Source organism: Stegostoma tigrinum, chromosome 10 (assembly GCF_030684315.1).
Source record: "Stegostoma tigrinum isolate sSteTig4 chromosome 10, sSteTig4.hap1, whole genome shotgun sequence".
In the NCBI taxonomy this organism is placed as follows: Eukaryota; Metazoa; Chordata; class Chondrichthyes; order Orectolobiformes; family Stegostomatidae; genus Stegostoma; species Stegostoma tigrinum.
The window spans coordinates 44317549-44339045 of record NC_081363.1 but is presented as its reverse complement, the minus strand read 5'-3'; the positions used below and the strand labels follow the sequence as shown (position 1 = coordinate 44339045).

Below are 21497 nucleotides of genomic sequence, written 5' to 3'. Positions count from 1 at the left end.
AAGCCTAAATCATGCATGTGATGCTGAGACTTTCAGGTTATGAGACTTTCTGAGATGCCTGCGCAAGTGCACAGTCAGACTGAATGATGCCCCTGTGACTATGTGGGTAGCAGAGAGCAGATGGTCCCACTTAGCCTTTCAGGAGATCGTTGACTTCTTCCTGCACTGCTTTCCAGTCCTTCAGTGCAGGCCAGTAGCAGTGACTCTCACCGCGATTTTGGCCCAGATTTAGTGTCTGTCTCTGAGATGGCTTCCTCTCTCAGTCACCCAGGGGAGAGGATATCCCTCCTTCTAGTGACCCTGTCCAGCAGTGCCTAGAGATCAGCGTTAATGAACCTGGGAGTCAGCTTGGACTTCTTAGGATGCATCTCTAAGTTTCTAGGTGTGATCACCTTAAGCTGAGGTTAAGTTCCTATCTTGAAGCATGTGAAGTGGTGTCCAGCTGGCCTTTAAATATGAAGTAGAATCTTCAATACCAGAAGTTCTGGCTAGTGGCAAGAACTTGTAGTCTCACTCCTGACTGGTTCATCTATCATAATGAGTATACAAGCACTTGATCATGTAAGATAGCTCATCCTGGGCATTGGGGATTTAATGCCATCTAACACATTTGATGCTGTACTTTGACGTCAGAATTGAAAATCTTAGTCATTGTGTTGGACAAGCAAACGGACAAGTTGGGTGATGTCAGCAAGGCTAGTGTCAAAGGTATAGATTTAGTTGCTTTGGCATACAAAATCCTTGCTGAAAGGCATGTCATGAAGATAAATATACAAAAAGAGGTATGGGATGGTTAGAAATGGAGCATTGGTGTATACCAAGGTGACTGTTCTGCATTGCAACCACTACAGGAAATGTACAGATTTCATTGGGTACAAATATAAATCATAATGAGTAATGTCACAATGGACTGTGGAGGAGAGGCATCCAATAATTGATTATTTCAAATAGCACGAAGAGATCGAAAAGAAATAGTGCTACGTAAGTTGCACTTTTACAGGGTGGAATTGATGCTCATGGATGAGAGTTAAAAACACAGGCAAAATCTTGCCATGAAATTTATTATATGCTTTTGAAAAGTTGCTGCATGTAATTTGAAATTAGAGTTTCATGAAGTCCTGTTGAAATATGTTGTGGAGGTGCATGTGTTGGACTGGAGTGGACAAGGCCAGGAATCACACAACACCAGGTTTATTTGAAAACACAAGCTTTTAGACCCTTACTCCTTCTTCAGGTGTTACTGAAAGAGGTAGTACCAGACTCAGAATTTATAAGTAAAAGATCAAAGTGTCACACACTGATGAGGATGTACTAAGTAAACCTTAGATATTGTTAAATCTTTAATCAGTTAGAATCTGTCCCCTTGTTATTTATATGCCTTGGTTTGCTGGGATGGTTGGCATTACTTCTGGTGCGGCTTTTTAGTGGTTTGTATATTGGGTCCAGTTCATTGTGTTTGTCGATGGAGTTCTGGTTGGAATGTCAGGCCTCCAGGAATTCCCTGGCATGTCACTGTTTGGCTCATGCTGTTATGGATGTGTTGTCCCATTTGAATTGCGTCCCTCTCTGTCCATGTGTATTGAGACCAGGGAGAATTGGTCGTGTGTCTTGGTGGTTAGTTGGTGTTTGTGTATCCTTATTGTCAGTTTTCTTTCAGTTTGGCCTATGTAATCTTTCTCACAGTCCTTGCATGGTATTTTATCTGTTACGTTAGTTTTATTGGTTGTGGGTATGGGATCCTTTACATTTGTCAATAGCTGTCGCAGGGTGGTTGTTGGTTTGTGGGCTACGCTGATACCTAGGGGTCTGAGTAATCCTGTGGTCATCTTTGATGTACAGAAGGGTGACTAGTGTGTCTGGCCATATTGTGTCTTCTTGTTGTGGTCTGTCGCGGAGGTAATGGAGGATTGCTCTTTTTGGGTATCCGTTTCTTTTAAAAACTCAGTATAAGTACTCCTGTTCTGCTTTGGCAGTTCCAGATTGCTGCAGTGTGTTATGGCCCATATTAATATTGGATGTTGGGGTGGTTGCTGGAGTAATTAAATATCTGATCCGTATGTATGGTCTTTCTGTGTACGCTAGCCTGGAGTTCCCCATTGTTTTTACATTATACCACTATGTCTAGAAAGGGTAGTTGGTTATTGTTCTCTTCTTCTTTTGTGAATTTTATTCCGATGAGGATGTTGTTTATGGGTAAGTGGGTTTCTTTCAGTCTTGTGCATTTGATAATTGCGAAGATGTCGTCTACATAGCAGACCCAGAGATTGGGTTGTATATTGGGAAGCGCTGTTCGTTGCATTACCACTTCTGCAATCTGTCCTGATATTGGAGATCCCATTAGCGTTCCATTGATTTGTTTGAATATATGGTCTTTGAAGGTGAAGTGGTTCATGAGGCACAGCTCCAGCAGTTTCAGGGTCCTGTCCTTGTTGATGTTGTTGGTGTCATGGGTTGTCTGCCATCCTGATTCGCCCAGCAGTGTGGCAATTGTCTCTTTAGCTTGGTCAATGTTTATGGGTATAAATAGTGATGTTACATTGAAGGATATCATTATCCTGTCCTCTTATATCCTGGTGTCCTTGATGATATTGAGGAATTCTTAGGATACGCATATACATATTAATCAATTAAAATCATCTAACTGATTAAAAATTTAACAGCATCTTAGGTTTGTTTAGTACATCCTCATCAGTGGTGTGATGCTTTGGTCTTTTACTCTGTGTCTGATGCTACTAAGAAGGAGTAAGGCTCCAAAAGTTTGTGTTTTCAAATAAACCTGTTGAACTATAACCTGATGTTATGTGATTTCTGCTCTTGAAATAGTATCTACAAAAAGAACACCAAAAATGGATCTTCAGAAATGCTGATGTTGTTACTTAAGATTCTGACACCTCTGTGCCCTCATAACCAGAAGCCAAAACAGACTGTTGTCACAATATCAAGTAACTTTTTTGTAAGAGTTCAACGTACCCTATGTTTCTGACGCTGAACTATTTCTCCTGACAGATTAAATTAATTGTCTCACTTGAACATGAACTGAAAATCCTCAATGTGGAGAATGAAAAGCTGCGAAAAAAACAGTCAAACCTGGAGAGTCAATTAATGGAGACTAGTGACAAGGTATGCACTGTAAAATTCAAAAAAACATTGTAGCCTGGACTCAAATGATGGTGAAGCTGTCAGTGTTGTTTGCCATTATATCACTGAGCTGATAATATTGTGGTGCAGCCTCTGGGCCAGAAGGTCTGGGATGAAGAGCCGTTTGTCCCAGTCATGTGGTAATATCCCTACTTCTGAACCAAGAAGTCAAGCTTCAAGTCTCACCTGCTCCAGGTGTGTGATAACATCTCTGAACAGATAGATTCAAAGATATCAATGTTTCTCCAGAGGTTGGAGGATTTTCCGTGATGCAGAAAACAGGAAACACATCTAAACTGTAATTTTGTGGTGTGACCCTGATAAGGTAGACTTCTTCATCCAAACTCCTGTGGGTATAAATTTCATCAATAACTTGGTTCCTTCATAACCGAGCCATTTCTTTGCACAGACGCTTGTTTCCATGCGGCCTTTCAGTGCTGATCAATTAATGAGAAATCTCAGTTGTATACAATATAGCTATTTTTATTAAATGGTCACAGTGTCAGGAGTGAATCCTGACAAGGCCAACAAGCCTGCCCAAGTGGAATAGCCAATTTGGCCGATACCAGCAGGGCAGGCAAGCAAAAAAAATCTCAGCCTGAGGGGGTGGCAATGGCCTAGTGGTATTATTGCAGGACTCTTAATCCAGAAACCAAGTAATGTTCTGGTGACCCAAGTTTGAATCCTGCCTGGCAGACGGTGGAATTTTATTTCAATACACATCTGGAATTAAGAGTCTAATGATGACCATCAATCCAATACCGATTATTGGAAAAGCCCATCTGGCTCACTAATGCCCTTATGAAGGAAACTGCCATCCTTACCTGGTCTGCCCTACATGTGACTTCAGACCTTTCTTTTGATTCTTCTGGGCAATTGAGGATGGGCAGTAAACGCTGGCCTGGCCAACAATGCCCACATCCCATGAATGAATGAATGAAAAAAGGAAAGGGGGCTCAACTCAAAAGAACATTTTTTGTGTTTGTGTCCTGTGCCTTACCAACTTTTTGTGAATAGCTGTCAAATTTGTCCAGTCTCCTAGTTGTGATGAAAGATCATTGACCTGATGGTACATGAAATGCTGATTGATGCAGCTCCATTTGTGATTTGTGTGTGAACCCTGGCTGACATCTGAGGGGCAGTACCACTCTGGTACCACAGCACTGGTAACTGATTATTTCGTACCTGCACTGAAGTGGCAGATATTGATTGTACATGAGATATCAAATGAAGATGCCTGACACTCATCTCCTGTGCTGCAGTTCTGTGCAATGGCAATCTTTCAATGCTCCCTTAAACTCACCAGAGTTTGAACCATTGACTAGAAAGTGGTGCATTCCCTGTCAGAGTGAATCCTCTTGTCACACTGGACCCAAGTCCACTTGAGCTATCCACAGTTACTGCCCTCTTCAGCCACCTCCGTGCAGACTGCCTTCTGAAGTCAATATGGCCTGTAATTGTCATCCATAATGCATCTTGTTGCCATGCAAAGAAGTTCCTTTCTCTCAATGACAGTCTTCAGGAGAATATTCTGTCAGCTGCTCACTTTACATTTAGCTTATATGACCGCATGTTATATGCCAGTGACAGCAGTGAAACCATTCAGAGAAAAAAGTAATTAATTTTGTTCATCATGTCTTATTGACTGTACAAAGTCACACTTTAGCTTGTAGGTAGTGAGTACTATTTGATGTTGCGCACAAATACCATTTATGTTTGTGTATTAGAAATTGTAGCACTGGCCTTCTCCAAACACAAGGCACCAAAGTGTACAATGGTGAAAGCTGAAGTTTCTGGTCACGTTACTTTTGCTGGAACATGTAATTGAAGGAATCTGAAACAGGTTCCCTGTTTAGTGCCAGAGCTACAAATTTAGCTAGAAATCAGAACAACAATTTAGGAAATCAAGATCCTTTTATAGTCTGCATAGTGGAAGTTAAAATATCTGCAAAGAGAGAATTAATAAAAAAAAAGAGTTTATTTTGAAGCTCATTTTTCCAGCATCTGTAGCATTTTGCCTTTATGCGTTTTCTTATTCTGTTTGTCTGCTTAGTTGCTACAGTCAAATTCAAGCCTGACATTTAGCCAGGCACAAAATCTTCGAGAACTGCAGCAACTACGAGAACAGATCTGCACCATGGTTCCTAAAGAACAATTAACACAGCTTCAGCAACGTCTAAGCCACGAGGAAGTTCAATATCATCAGCTACAAGAGCAACTAGACAAGAAAGTCATGGAAAGCAATTCACAGCAGGTAAATACCAAGCAATTAACTACATTGTATGCACCCTATCAATCATTTCGTCTGCATGTTTAGAAATAATCCAGGTAATTTTGAAAAATGTAAGTTACTATGCTGATGTAATTGGTGTTCTTACTGATAATTGTCTTAAGTAGACAGTAATCCTTTGCTAATTACAATAAGAGCATTAAAATTCTAAATTATTATGGCAATTTGTTCAATAATCTTAGATTTCTCTTAAATTTTGTGTTCAATTCTTTAAAGGAAATTATTTAATTTTTGTACCACAAAGTAAGAGATTAGGTGTGCAGTTTATTTACTGATGCTTTTCAGAGACCACGTGAATAATGTTCAGACGATAGCTGGAATATTATGAGCGGTTTGGGCCCCATATATACGGAATGATGTACTGGCTTTGGAGGGACACTTAAACGAACAATCCTGGAGATGAAAGGCTTGGCATTAGAGGAGCTGTTGAGGCCTGTGACCAGTTGGGGGTCTATACTCAATGAAATTTAGAAGGATGAGGGAGGTCCCATTGAAACTTACAGAATGCTGACAGGCCTGGATAGAGTGGACATGGAGAAGATGTTCCCACCCGTAGGAGTGACTAGGTACTGAGAATGCAGCCTCAATGTGAAGGGACAACTCTTTAGAACTGAGATGAGGTGGAATTTCTTCAGCCTGAGGGCAGTAAATCTGTGGAACTCATTGTCGCAGAAGGCCATGGAGGCCAAGTCATTGAGTGTAATTAAGACAGAGACGGATAGGTTCTTAATTAGTAAGGGGTTCGAAGGTTATGGGGAGAAGACCGGAGAATGGGTTTGAGAAACATATCAACCATGATTGAATGGTGGAGCAGATCTGATGGGCTGAATGGCCTCATTCTGCTCCTATATCTTAAAGTCTTATGGTCAATGTGGTATGAAACAATTTTTATTCCAACTTCAATGAAATATTTTTACTTTAATCCTTAGAACACTGAAAGTGTGGTTTACCTAATTCCATTGATACCAGCTTATTTACATCAGCAAAAGGAATGCTGTTGATTTAGTTCAGAATTTGTATGTTTTCTATATAGTTTTGCATTTGAAGAAAATTGCAGTGGTAGTAGGCATGTTTTATACCACTTACATTGCACATATTGCAGGATGCACTTGATACACTTGACAAATGAGATTTTATTCCAGAATTTTTTTTCTGAAGGCATTATTGATCTGTTAGAAAAGTATACGTCATGAGTGGTGCATAACTAAGTTGTGCCATTTTGTTCTTAATTTATTCAGTGTTTAAATGTATTTAATTGTAATCAGCAGTAAGAACACAAATGTTTTTGCTTGTTATCAACAAAGAAAAAATTCCCTGAAACTTAGAATATGATGGAACCTCAATTGTCAGGGAATCAACTATTTTTCATCTTAATCTCATGAAAGAATGGGATCTTTAATTATTAGCAACCCTCCTATTAACAGTTGATCTCTCAGCTCACAGCTATATCATGCATCAACCCAACATTCCAGTCACCAGAATCCCACCGCCTTTCCTCATCTCGAGACGAGTGCTATGTTTGATATTCAGGTACTCCCACAAAACCTTTAAAAGCACTAATGTCTGTTAAACTGACTTTAAACCCAAAATAAAACATGCCTGTTTAACTAATGGAACAGCTGTTCTAGCAATAACCAGTAGATCTTAGCAGAGGTAAGTGGTCTTGCTGAAAATGTCAATTCTGGTGAGTGGAAAAATCAGAGCATTTAATGTTCAGAGCAATAATCAGCAGTGTAATTTGGCAATTCTTGATTATTCATGAATATTAAGCATGCCCTAAACTTAGTATACCAGGATTTAACAGGCCATATTGATTTCGTTTTTCAACTGTATTGACATGAGGAAATGATGAATAAAGGCTGATAAATCAAGTTAAAGGAAATCAGTCATCTGTAAGCTGTTTTCATCTGCATACCACCAAATGTAACACCATTGATAAGAGATACCCTCTTGGTTTTCAGTTGGAATATGGTCCAAGGAAACCTAGGAATTATAACTGCAGATGAAATACTTTGATACCAACTTTTCCTGTAATTGTGAGGCGTCCCACAAAGATCCAAGTGTGCCATGCACAAATGTTCGCCTTTTAAATTGCCAGTGTGTGGCAGTGCAAAAGATTTCAAAGAGCCTGAATAGCTAAACATATCAGCAGCACACACACCTGCTAGAGGCCCAGAAAAATCATGAAATCCAGCAACTGTTTAAAAGTGAGTATAAAGAGACCTCTTTCTATGTGAACTAACAGCATAGGTGAACTCTTGAGAACAAAGGATATTCAAAGGATTGAACGCTTACATCTGAAAGCTGCGTTGATTAAAATTACTCATGAGAGTTCTTCCAGTGACTCAACTTAGCTGATTAAGATGATAATAACTAATCTGTGCAGCTCAGAAAGGCCACACTTTGACCTTCAATCTGCTTGCGTTAACTGCTTACAGCCAGGAAGGTGGTAATGTTGGCCTTGGTGCCTTGTTTAAGGCAGTGTCATTTGCCAGAATTTGACCCATGTTAAGGGATCCCTGCTGAAAATATAGATAATCACGTACATAATGATAGGATCCAGCTTTGGTGGTGATTATCATCTGTTCCTATGCATAAAGAACATGCTTTCATCAAAACAAAACAATGCAGTTTTCTGGTTATAGTTTAAAATTTGGTGCAGGTAACTTTATTGTAATAGGTAAGAATTTAATTTGTTTTTGCCCACAGTGATTTTGTATTGGTAATATGAAACAATGAATTGTGTGGGCAGTTGTGGGTATTTAGACACTTCTTACATTATACAGGGTGAAGTGTACCACTTCCATTCTTTCTATAGGCCCTACCACCGGAGCAACGAGCTGTGCATGCTGATACCTACAGGAGGATTGGGCACTTGTGAAGGTTTTCGTTGTAAACAGCTTTTAATCATAAGTAGAAATGGTTCTCAGAACTGAAAGAATATTTACACTTATGTTTTGGAGAAACAATATGGTGTTATAAATTATTCTTATTTATTAAGTATTTGATGTAGAAATGTGATTTTTAATAAGACCAATTTTTGTACAAGTGTCCTGTGTAATATGTGTGTTGAATTTTATTTAAGATAGTGTTTAACTTTTCCAGCATTGTAGATATTTATCACACCTCTTAATCATGTATTTAAGTTTTGAATTTCCGCTAAAAATTAATTTGTTTTAATTTATTTCATGTCTTTGAGAACAAATTGTTTACATTTATTTGCAGCCTTACATTTTGGACCACGAGTTATATTTGACAATATTACCATAAGTATTTTGGAGAATGTATGAATAGTCCTAATTTATGCCAGTTTTGAGAAGCAAAATGAATTATAAATGTTAGTCTCTCATTTGGCAAATTTATTTTTCTTTTCTGTACCTACACAACAGTGTTGATGCCATTTATTAATAATTTGATTTCTTGCATTTTGTACACCTGCTGCCCAAATGGGAAAATATTTTTCTTTTTATAGTCATTTCCACTTTTCTGATTGACATGGATCCCATCCTTTCATTTTTTTCTAGTTTTGCAATAAATGTATGATTTTTAATTTGTATCTGTGTGGTTTTTATACAATTTGATGTTGCTTTGTTATGGATGCAACATTTTAATTAATAATATAATGCAATCAGTTTGGATTATGTTGTAGCAAGGTGCAGAGCTGGATGAACATAGCAGGCCAAGCAACATCAGAGGAGCAGGAAGGCTGACATTTCGGGCCGAGACCCTTCTTCAGAAATGGGGGAGGGGAAGGGGGTTCTGAAATAAATAGGGACAGAGTGGGAGGCGGACAGAAGATGGATAGATGCACCTGCACATCTGCTAATGTGGTATACTGCATCTGCTGTTCCTGATGTGGCCTCCTCTACGTTGGGGAAACAAAGCAGAGGCTTGGGGACCACTTTGCAGAACACCTATGCTCGGTTCACACTAAACAACTGCACCTCCCAGTTGCAAACCATTTCAACACCCCCTCCCATTCCTCAGACAACATGTCCATCCTAGGCCTCCTGCAGTGCCTCAACGATGCTACCCAAAGGTTGCAGGAACAGCAAATCATATTCTGCTTGGGAACCCTGCAGCCCAATGGTATCAACATGATCTTCACAAGCTTCAAAATCTCCCCTCCCCCTACTGCATCCCAAAACCAGCCCAGCTCGTCCCCACCTCCCTAACCTGTCCTTCCTCCCACCTATCTCTTCTTCCCAAGCCCCACCCCCATCTCCTACCTACTAACCTTATCCCGCCCCCTTGACCTGTCCATCCTCCCTGGACTGACCTATCCCCTCCCTACCTACACTCACCTCTACTGGCTCCATCCCCACCTCTTTGACCTGTCTGTCTCCTCTCCACCTATCTTCTCCTCTATCCACCTTCTGTCCGCCTCCCCCTCTCTCCCTATTTATTTTAGAACCCTCTACCCCTCCCCCATTTCTGAAGAAGGGTCTAGGCCTGAGACATCAGCTTTCCTGCTCCTCTGATGCTGCTTGGCCTGCTGTGTTCATCCAGCTCTGCACCTTGTTATCTCAGATTCTTCAGCATCTGCAGCTCCTGCTATCTCCGGATTATATTGTATGCAGTATTCTGTGCTATCAAATCTCCCAATTTATTTATTTATTTTTGTCTCAACCATTGTACACATTAACACCCGTAAATCGATTTTTGCTGCTGTGGTGATGCTCGTAACTCCATCATTAATCAGCTAAACCTCGATTCCAGGACAATGTCTACCCAGGGTTACAGGTTTCTTCTTTTGATCTTCATGTGACTAACCGGGCTGATTCTTAAGCCACAGATCTTTGGGCCTGTAGGACAGGATATCCACAAATATCTGCAATGCAGCATTTGCACCCTTTCCTTTCCTAATTGGATACTGCTCTGCCTCATCATTAAGACATTGGGATTCAAAGTATGTTGCAGCTTGTGGGGCAGGTGAAAGATTGGGAAAGGTTATTGTGAATGATTGGTAATAAGTGTCTCACAGTCATTAACATCAATGGTGCAGTATGTCAGGATAGCATTTTCTTTGAGCTGCGCTGAAACATAGCCCATTTAAGATTTGAGAAAATAGAACCTGACAGCAGAGATGTTTTTCGGAATGGACAGTGTTCAGTCTATCAAATTTGGTTTTGCAGGAATTTTAACCTGAAAGCTTGTGAGTGTTCATTCAATGGCGCTTGGCATTGGATCTGCAGAATGTGGAGAAGAATTTCTGGTTGAATTTCTTTAAAACCTTTATGTGTCATGGATACACAATGCCAGCCTCTCTGCAACACAATCACTCTACTGAATTTATTTTTTCAAATTTTATTTCTTTTAATTTATCTCATAAATGTTTATATTAGTTACAAGTTAATTGTTTGAACTTAGAATTCAATTTCAGATGAATGTTGGAGCAACTCAAAAATGTGGTTGACCTGACTTGCTGACCTCCTATTTCTAACCTCAACTGACCATATTTTCTCTCACTCTAAATTTTAGTCAGTTAGTGATGTTTTAGAGAATGTTTCAGCAAAGTGTATAATACCATAGGCAAATTGCTTTCTTTTTTATGTTGTTTTGGCAAAAGTTCAAACATCTCCCTTTAGAATTCTTCTTCCCTCAAATGTTTATCTACATTTTAAGGCTTTTGTCATATAATGGAATGATGCATGCAGGTTTTTTCCACAATTAGGAGTTAATTTAATTTTTAATATTTTTCTTTTAGGAGGCATATGAGCGACTGCTAAAAAAGATGGAAGAAAGAATGCAAGATGTTGAAAATAAGTTAAGGAACATGAAGTTACTTCTTCAGGACAAAGTCATGCAACAGAAAGAACAAGTAAGTTGTGCTTGATAATTGGGTCTGTTGCTTTAATGAATGCAGTTGGGTTGCTAATCTTCTTTGATTACTGTTAAAACATGAGGTAATGTTGTAACAGGTTTCAGTTCTATTACTTTCTTTTTTAAAAAAAAAGAATGTGCAATCCTTTAACCCGGCAGTTCTTTTTAATTAAAGAAAAGCGTAAAGCTGGATTTAATGCTCCTTCACCGACACATTTGAAGTGGGCTGGTGTGGGTTTACACTAAATCGAGCAGGCACACGTCCACTGCCAATCTGCCCACCTACCCCTGCTGCAATTTACCTGGAAATGGGACTGATTCATTTTCAGGCCCTAAGCAAACAGTCAATGGCCACATAAGTGTTTCATGTCACTGCTGCCAGGATCTAATCGGTCAAGGAATGCCTACACTTAGCAAGCGGTCAGGCAGCTTTCCGAGCAGGTACAGGATCTGGTATCGGTCCCCCACTAAAGGATTGCCTCCCCGGTGTCTTTCTACAGTGGCCCTTCAATTCCCTAGTACCCCTCACCCTACCAGCTTGGCACTGGTGAAATCCCCACACTTAATGCAAATCCTAGAGCCAATGCAGCTTGCTCCTTTAAGCGGTGATTGTCTGGCAGCTACCTGCCACATGACCTCCTGTTGCTGGATGCACAGGTTTCACTTCAACTTACTGAATGGCCAGTCAGCTGTTTAATTCCTGCCAAGCAGCCATCTGTGTCTTGGGTGATAACAAAATTATTCTAAGGTAGTCATATATGTTGCTAAATACAATTAAGAAAAACTTTGGAGATGAAACAAGAAGATACATTATAAAAGTTTTTTTTTAAAGTAAGTCTGTTTAAACAGCCAACAAAAGATAATGATGTGTTTTTTAAATAACTTTAGTCACTGTTGCTTTGCAGCTGTCCAAGAATGCTAAAGCAGATGAAAAAGTCAAAGATTTGTATGTTGAAAATGCTCAACTCCTCAAGGCCCTTGAAATGTCTGAACAGAGACAGAAGACAACAGAGAGAAAAAACTACCTGCTTGAAGAAAACATTGCAGGCCTTAATAAAATTCTCAAGGACCTATCAGCATCATCATTGTCTACGGCCTCAACCCGTTATGCACCCTAATACATTCTATAAATAATATCATAAGATACAGAGCAAAGAATTGCAACACTTGAAACACTAATGCACTTTATTGGTTGAATATTTCTGTAAGCAAGTGCTTAGTTTTTCCAGGACTTATTTTGTAGGCTTTAGAAGGAAAATCATAGAACAAGGTGCTGGACAAGGATTACAAAATACTGCCCTAAAATTACCATTGGCTTGAAAAGACTGGTGCACTTCACTGTTCATTATTTAATTTCGAAAAGAAATTATACATTCAACAATCAGAAATGAACTGCTAGTTACTCCTTGGAGATCATGTGGATTTTTTTAAGAAAGCTGTTTACAAGTGAGATATTTGGTTTGATTATTTTTTAAACGTCTTGGGCCAAAGAATACTATAACTAGGGGTAAAAGCCAATCAGAAGCAGTTGATATGCTGGCATTGTGAAACTAAATGTATCTGTGAATATGACCAACACCAGTTTCTGTATTATCTAAAGTATTACTGCTGATAATTTAAACATAAAGAAAGATTATGGTATGTGTAACTTGTACAGTTTGGATGTCAGAATATAAATGTGAATCAATGAAAAGGTCATATGTTGTTGAGAAAGTAATGTAAATACTGTTATTTAAAGTTATACTATGCAGAACAATCCAGTTGAGCCTGTGACAGTATTCACGTTTCAAATTCCTGGAAAATCTGTTAACATGCAGAATTTTAAAAAGTGTCATACCTAATATTTAATTTTATACAAAATAAACATTATTTGTGTTACAGAAGACAAAACCTCTTACCTTCCAACTAATATAATGAGTTGCTTTTATATGGTTTTTACAAACTTTAACTATAAAGTTTGAACAATGTAGTGTCTCTGTTGATGAAGAATGCAGTACTCCTTATGACTTGATCCTGGATGATTAAAATCCCAGCTGTTTAAAGCAGTGGTTATTCCCATAAAATTAATACCAGCTGCTGGTTCATAGAAAAGCAAACAAACATTTTCAATTGCATAAAACCCAAACTTGAAGCTGCATGAAACAGCTTTTTAAATAAACTTGTTATTTGTAAGAGTAATATATTTATATAATATATATATACACATAAATAATTATGTGCAACCTGTATTTGCAGATTCTATATCTACAGTATTTGAAATCATAAAAGTGAAAGTCGCAGTGATGAAGAAAAGATTATTTTTCCTATTTTTCTTTGCTACTCGGTATTAAACCCTCCAAATTGAGATGGGACAGTTTAGAACTTTAGACATTCGACTTAAATGAAGATGATACCAAGTCTTAATTTATGCATCCTTCAAAGGAGTTTTCACAGATGTGATATGGAACTACAACATGAAGTTAAGTTCCAAAATTCAAAAATTTAAGCTCAAAATTCATTGGGATTGTGCCTTATGGACAAAATGTTAGATTATGGCTATCTATTCATAACCAGATTATCTCTACCACCAGGTTCTCTTCCCATTTTTACAACATCATTACATTGAGATGTAGCGTTGCTACTTTCAATTCAAATGCAAAATTCAGTTTTTAATTTGCCTTTAAACTTCTCAATTGTCTTATTTTTTTCTAACTTAGAGCAAATCATTGTCCAAAAAGACCTTTCTTGTGCATAAATGAATGTTTCTCTGATTCACACGATGTGATGAATGACGTCTCGCAAAGATCTGTGCAGATGCCTCAATTTTTACATCAATTACTTAGATGAAGGGAATGAAAGCATAGTAGCTGAATTCACAGGTGACACCAGTATAGGTAGGAAAGAATATTGCGGAGGAGACATTACCAAGCTATTGGTTGCAGACAGATATAGGTAGGCTGAGTGGGCAAAAATCAGACAAGTGGAGCATGATAAGGAAAAATGTGATGTTGTTCATTTTGGAAGGACAAATTAAAAGCAGAGTATTATTTAAATGGATAATGATTGTGGAATTCTGAGGTGCAGGGGGATTTAGATGTTCTAGCACATGAGTTACAAAATGTCGATATGCAGCTACAGCCTCTAGCCAAAAAGACCAACAGGGGATGTTTCCTTCGTCACCAGGGGAATTGAACATAAAAGTAAGGATGTTATGCTTCTTTTATACAAGGCACTAGTGAGGTCTTGAATACTTTACATAGTTTTAGTCTCTTTGTTTAAGGAAGTTTATAAATGAATTGGAGTTTGTGCAGAGGAGTTTTACTACATTGATACATGGAATGAATGGGCAATCTTATAAGAATGGATTGGACAGGCTGGGCTTGTTTACACTGGAGTTTAGAAAAGCGAGGGGTGATTTGCTTGAAGTATATAAGACCCTAAATGGTCTGAACAAGATGGATATGGAAGGGATGTTTCCTATTGTCTTAGGGGATCGCCCTTTTAGAACAGAGATGAAGAAATTTTTTTCTCTGTTGGTTGTGTGACTTTGGAATTCTCTATCTCAGAATGTGGTGCAGGCCAAGCCATTAAATATTTTTAAGACGGAGGTAGATAGATTTGTATTAGGCAAAGGAGTAGATGAGAATTAGAATTCAGAATACAAACATATCCATGACCCTATTGAATGGTGGAGCAGGTTTGAGAGGCCATATCATCTACTTCTGCTCCCAAGTCATTTGTATGTTTCTTCTGATGCTGTTTTTTTGTCTACATTCTCCCTTCTACCCATTTATGCCAGCCAAGGTTTCAACAGCCTCAGCACTACACTCTGGACATCTTTCCCTAAAGACTTCATCACCCATCTTTCTTCTCCAAGCCCTTCCTTTAAACTTGTATTTCTTATCGAGCTATTGGCCAAATTTCTATACCCAATTGTTATATTGTGTGTTGCTGTGAAGCACCTCCAGACATTTCTGGACGTTGAAGGTATTATTTAAGTATAAACTGTTAATTATGCAAACTCATGGATGATTGTCATTTGAAATATTCACCTTGAGTAGAGTTCTCAAGATGTGCTCTTTGAATTCTGTTTTAAATGTAATCAAGAAGATGGAGTTCTGTGAAGAAATTGAAAAGGTATATCATTTAAACAGCTGATTAGGGAGATGACATTTAAATTATAAAGTCTTGTTTGTTGGTCTTGTTAATATTTTTAGAAACTGCATAAAGTTCTTCCTTAATATTAACAGCCTGTGTGAAGACGCTACATAAATGTAAGATCTCTTTTACATAAAGATATGTGTAATCATGTGAAAAGTATTAAATTGCCAACCTAATTATCCAATAATATTACCTAATTGTTCCAAAGATGACTTTTGAGTCCTGTTCCATTTCTCTAATTGTGTTCTCTGTCAAAAACCAGATGTCTCATAGAAATGTAGAAGATAGGAGCAGGAGATGGCCATTCATTCCCTTCGAGCCTGTTCTGCCATTCATCACGGTCATGGCTGATCATCCATCTCAATAGCCTAATCCTGTTTACTCCCCATAACCTTTGATACTATTTGCCCCAAGTGCTATATCTAGTCACCTCTTGAATACATTCAGTGTTTTGGTATCAGCTACTTCCTGTGGTAATGAATTCATACTCTTTGGGTGAAGAAATGTCTCCTCATATCCGTCCTAAATTGTCCATCCCGAGTCCTCATTCTGTGACCCCTGGTTCTGGACACAATCACCATTGGGAACATCTTCCCTACAGCTACTCTGTCCAGTCCTGTTGGAATTTTATAAGTCTGTATGAGATTTGTCCCACCTCATTCGTTTGAACTCTAGCAAAAACATTCCCAACCAAGTCAATATCTCCTCATACATCAGACCTGCCATCCCCGCAATCAGTCTGTTTAACCTCCGTTGCACTCCCTTGAGTGCAAGAGCATTTTTCCTCAGAAAAAGAGACCAAAACCGCGCACAATAGTCCAGGTGTAGTCTCACCAAGGTCCTGTACAACTGCAACAACATATCCCTGCTCCTGTACTCAAAACTTCTCGCAATGAAGGCCAAATGAGCCATTTTCTTGGCGATTTTTATTAGTTGACCTTTTGTTCTCAGATGCAGGGTGAAGAGACAGGTCCCATATTTACCTCAGCCAGAGTAGGAAACATATCTCTGCTGTTGGCATCATCTTGATACACATGCTAGCCATTGATCCAACTGACATAATCGGTTCCTTCAATTCACCACTGTAGCTGTGCTATTTCTTATTCATAGTAAAGTGAGCAATATCTTCTTACAATATGTGTGTATATATATATATGGTAATATCTACTTTGTAATTTATTTTCACAACTTATTGTCAATTTGTTCCATGTTTGTGGTAGAAGGATGTAACAGGCTGAAAGTGTTAATGCAGAGATGCACCCACCACTCTGATGGTGTCATTTAGGCATGGTGGGGGAACAACTTAGGATCTTAAAGGAGTGAGACATAACATCTAGACCTTCTTCATCATCTCTAACAATGTTTAACATGTCAATGTAATGTGTACCTAGTTGCTATCATGCAATAAACTACATCTTGTTTAAGACAAGAGCCTCTTCTCTTAAGACGATCAGGTAGCTTTGCTTCATTACACTAGACCAAGCAATCCCTTTATGACTATACACAGACAGGATTTCGGCAGCAAATTGATCTAATCGTAAGCAGTAGTACAATACACATACAACATTACAGTAGCAGATTGGATTTCTCAATCAAAATTGTTTGAATTAGAAAGCAACATTCTAAACTTGACATGCTGTAATTCTTTCCTTTCATAATTGAAGCATAAAACTAAGAACAACGTGTAAAACTTCATGATGTAACTGCTTTACATTCATGCTTTCCAATCCAATAATCTCCATACTTCACCATACATTCTTCACCACAGCACCACAGTTAGTCCTATGCTCTGCCATAGGAAATAGTTTGGTAATAGTACCAAAACTATCACATCTGTGCACAGATAACACAGTGTGGAACACGAGGAACACAGCAGGCCAAGCAGCATCAGAGGAGCAGGAAAGCTGATGTTTCAGGCTGGGATCCTTCTTCAGGAAAAGGGCCCAGACCCAAAACGTCAGCTTTCCTACTCCTCTGATGCTGCCTGGCCTGCTGTGTTCCTCCAGCTCCACACTGTGTTATCTCAGACTCCAGCATCAGCAGTTCCTACTATCTCTGATATCTATGTATATCACTGCTCTGAATATGTAACTAGTTTCCATATTTTTGTTGCATTATCAGCCTAAGAAAATAATTTATATTAATGTCGAGGTGTGGAGGACTTTAAGTTTCCAGTTTAGTATCAAACATTCCTAAGTTCAGGTTTAAGCACACCAATTCTTCCTCCATCTCAATCTTAGTCCTGCATTTTGTCCATTTTCATATTTAGTGCTATATTGGATTGAATTAACAAAGTGTAGAGCTGGAGGAACATAGCAGGCCAGGCAGCATCAGAGTTGTTTAGATCAACATGGGGTGAAATCCACACAGCCTCTAAATACTGTAGCAATGGTCAGTAAAGACAAAATGATGAGATCAAAAATTGAAATTCTTGATGTCAAGAGAAAACATAGTCTGATTGGGAATCTCACAACTGAGCAGCCTATATACATTCAGTTACACCTCATTATTTCTGAACCTCATCTTGCTTAGATGCAGTTTGTTAACTTCTCAGGCACTGGAGAGAAGCTAGATAGCAACAATAAAAATCTGCTCAAGTACCAGGCGGTTGCAGATCTCAGTTTGCCCATCTCAATTTGCATTCTCCAACATCTCAGGCACACTCCATGGACAGTGACCGCCTGAACACCCAGATTTCCAAATCCTACCCGCATTCTTGGAAGTTGGCATTGGATATGCATTAAGACACCACATTATCCTGGTGTTTAAGCGACTCACTATAATAGAGTTCACCACTTCAGTATTACACTCTGGAGCCCACCAGCACCTTACATCCTACTGCCAAACTCATAGGGACACCCATTTCATGCATCTAAGAGCTTCTCACTTGCTGTTTTAGTGCTCACTCATTTTGCATTTACTTGAATGCTTATCTTTACTTTCTTTTGCCTTCTTGAGCATTGCTGCTTCAATAAGAATTCACAGTAGTTCTGAAACACCTTTTAGTGCAGACACAAAGCCAGGCAGTTTATTGTGGTTGTCAGCAATGATCAGTCAACAGTAAGATACCATGCTTTATCAATACAGTATGCGCCAGCAACGTATGCAACATGTAGTGAAAATTGTCGGATGCCCAGAGTCTACCTTTGTCTATACTACTTCCTCTAGACAAATGAATCACACGTTGCCACAAACTGAGGATGTCCTGGGACACTGTCATTGAACTGCCTCATTTGCTGGAGCAGGACTTGTAATGTGACTTTGTAAACTTCAACCAAATGGCTGTGACTCAATGTTTAAGGAAAATAGTCCTCAGGAGGACTGTTATCAGTCAGTACTGCCACTGTCAGTCAAGAGCATTGTTTGATCCCAGTGTAAGAATTGGGCACGCTTAGTTGGTTGCTTGGAGTGTTCAACAGTTCCAAATCATTACAGACTGGGAAGTGGTCCACTGTCAGCCCGGCAGGTCAAATGCAACCAGTTCAGGGATTAACGTGTTAGCTGGGGAGTTCATAGAGATCAGCTAGAAGTCTAATCGCTCATCAGACAGGCCTGTAGTTTAAAGTTTGTTGGGTGGTGGGCCATGGCCAGTTCTGGGGGTCTATTCACTCAAAGACTAATGAGAATATCGGGAGCATTATTGTGGCGAGGAAGTTGAAGTCAATTGTGGGGATTGAAGGCATCATGCTAAAATGGACAGGAGACAATAATGGGGTAAAGAGGGGCAGCTTGTTTAAAAGGATGGGAGATGATAGATCACTGGTGGACATGGGCTACTGCAGGACTGTCACCAGTGGATTCAACAGAGGAGAATGCATCATAATCCAACTGTGCTGTGGGTCCAGGATCAGAAGAAAGGAACACGAAGATTACTTTTTGATGGGGAGAGTCACCTAGATTAACAGCCTGTGGCTTATTTTGTGAAGTGCAACCTGTGTTGCCTTCCAACCTCACACAAATTACGAGCACACAATGGAAATAAAAAATGGTTGCCATCATACATGGTAAATGTGGAGTAATTGTTTCTGAGGAAGCAGGCTCTATTTTAAGCAATGAGGCCTATCAAGGGACAATTGCATTAATCAAGCACCTATGCAATATGAGCTAAAGATACCCATAATCACAGACTTCTGCATGTTGTATATAAAATCCCAGCCACAAGAAAACTTGACCATGTTACTGGTCATTACAAATTCATCAGTCATCTCTGTGAAGCAGAAATAACCACTGGCAACCTTTAAATGTCACATGCATTCCACGATTCACAAAAGAAAATCAAAGGTCTTAATTGGTCCACAAGGGTGTGGAGCTGACTTCCTCTCACCTTGAACTTCAAGTCTTTGCCAACATGAAAATTGAGAGGAACTGAGGAACAGCAAATGATTCTGTAATCCTAGGACCTGCAGCAATCTCTATTGGCTACTAAGCAGCTTCCATATGAAGAATTCATTGTGGACGTCCCCTTAGGATATAAAGGAAGTATAGGATGCCCAGAGTCTACCTTCATCGTTCACAGTGTTGTCATAAATGAGGATCTCCTGGGACACCATTATAGAACTGTGTTATCTGCTGGAGCAGGACTTGTAATCTGAACGTGTGTGTGGCCATCCTCTCCCTTTATCCAATAAAGAGACAGTTCAGCTAATTTTTTATGCAACCAACTGCTTCCAAGGACTCACTCTCTGTATGAGATCCATCAATTGTCAACCTATAAATGTATCAAGCCTGTTGCTGATCCAATTTGTATCAAATTACACTGTTTCATCTCTTTTCCCCTTCATGACACAAGTGCTGCCACCCAGCATTTGGCTTTGGCAGTAAAGCTAGCTTCTCCCATTGCAGGGCACTAGAGACCCCACAAACATTGTGCGGAGATCATGACTCCACCGTGGCACATCAGACCATTGTATCAGCACAGTGAAAAGAAACTAAAATGATATATTGCTCGATAAAGTAATCAAGATGTTGACTTTGTCTCAGGATCTAATTTCAAAGCCTTTAGAAACCTCATTTCAGTTGTTGGGGTGCTGTAGACTTATGGGTCTGACAGTTGGACTGTGCTGTATACAGCTGGTAAGTTCCACTCTTCTTGATTGGCCCCCTTCAGGTAAGGAACAGAATCCTCAGTTGTGCAAATGTACCTGTGGTTGCAGGGATTTATCTTGTTATTCACATCACCATGTATGATTGAGGTCAAAATGCTCAATGCAGGAACCAGGGTGCCATTTGGAATGGCATCAGTTAAAAGCATTGAATGTTCATACTTTGTATCCAGTTCTCCAATGCTCAACTCTGGCAAAGACTTAGAAGTCTTGTAAAAATAAAATTGGCTTTCCGCCATTTCACACCAATGTTGTCACTCACACTTGGTACTACTTCTGGCTTCAGTAGCTTTTTTGCTATTCGAAGGGTAATTTAAGTGTGGCATAACATTAGCCTTTGTACTGGACCACTTTCCATGCCTTCAGTAATTATTTTCTCCACTCAGGATTGTTTTGTATACATCTGTGATGGATTTGATTTATTTTTGATTTCTTTGACAATTTTCACTGCTGCCTCAACCTCTCAATTTGGCTCGGGATAGTTTGGAAATTATGTCTTGTGTTAAATTTTTCCATCATTTATGATCTGGCTGAATTTTTGACTTGTGAAATGAAGGCCATTATCGCTCTTCACAATGTCTGGAACATTGTAATGGCTGGATTGTGTATACCGGCATTGTAAATCTCATTTGTATTTGTTGAAGTCAGTTGGATCACCTCCCTTTGGTCAGAACAGTGATCTATGGTGACAAGATAATCAGTTCCTGTGAGTGAAGAGGTCTACCTCCAATTTTATGGTCTGTAGGAGTGTAATGGGTCATCACCAACTCTATAGCTTGATTAACTATATGTATTATAAGCACTGAACTGACTATTGTGGTCCTTGATTTCCTTGCTCATGGTTGGCTAGTGGAACACATCTCTTACCTTCCTCAGACTTAGTTCAATTCCTTGGTGGCCTGTATAGATGTATTTTAGCAACTGTCCTTTAAAATCCTTCAGAATAATTACTCTATTTACTTTGTACAAAAAGCCATCTTGGGTTGTCAATTCATATCTGTATT

General features: G+C 39.2%; 1 protein-coding gene across 4 annotated transcripts in view; it reads left to right on the top strand.

Annotated features, from left to right (window-relative positions):
• Positions 1-16772, top strand: part of nin (ninein (GSK3B interacting protein)) — a 180478-nt gene extending 163706 nt beyond the window's left edge. For 3 of the 4 annotated variants that reach the window (XM_048538225.2, XM_059649150.1, XM_059649149.1), the window contains 4 exons: positions 3007-3120; positions 5192-5392; positions 11136-11249; positions 12157-16772. In XM_048538225.2, the coding sequence (XP_048394182.2) occupies positions 3007-3120; positions 5192-5392; positions 11136-11249; positions 12157-12369 (642 nt within the window). In that variant the 3' untranslated portion in view covers positions 12370-16772. Of the gene's footprint in view, positions 1-3006; positions 3121-5191; positions 5393-8246; positions 8427-11135; positions 11250-12156 lie in introns of those variants that run through there. The other variant, XM_059649151.1, reaches the window with a different exon arrangement.
• The last annotated feature ends 4725 nt before the right edge of the window (positions 16773-21497 follow it).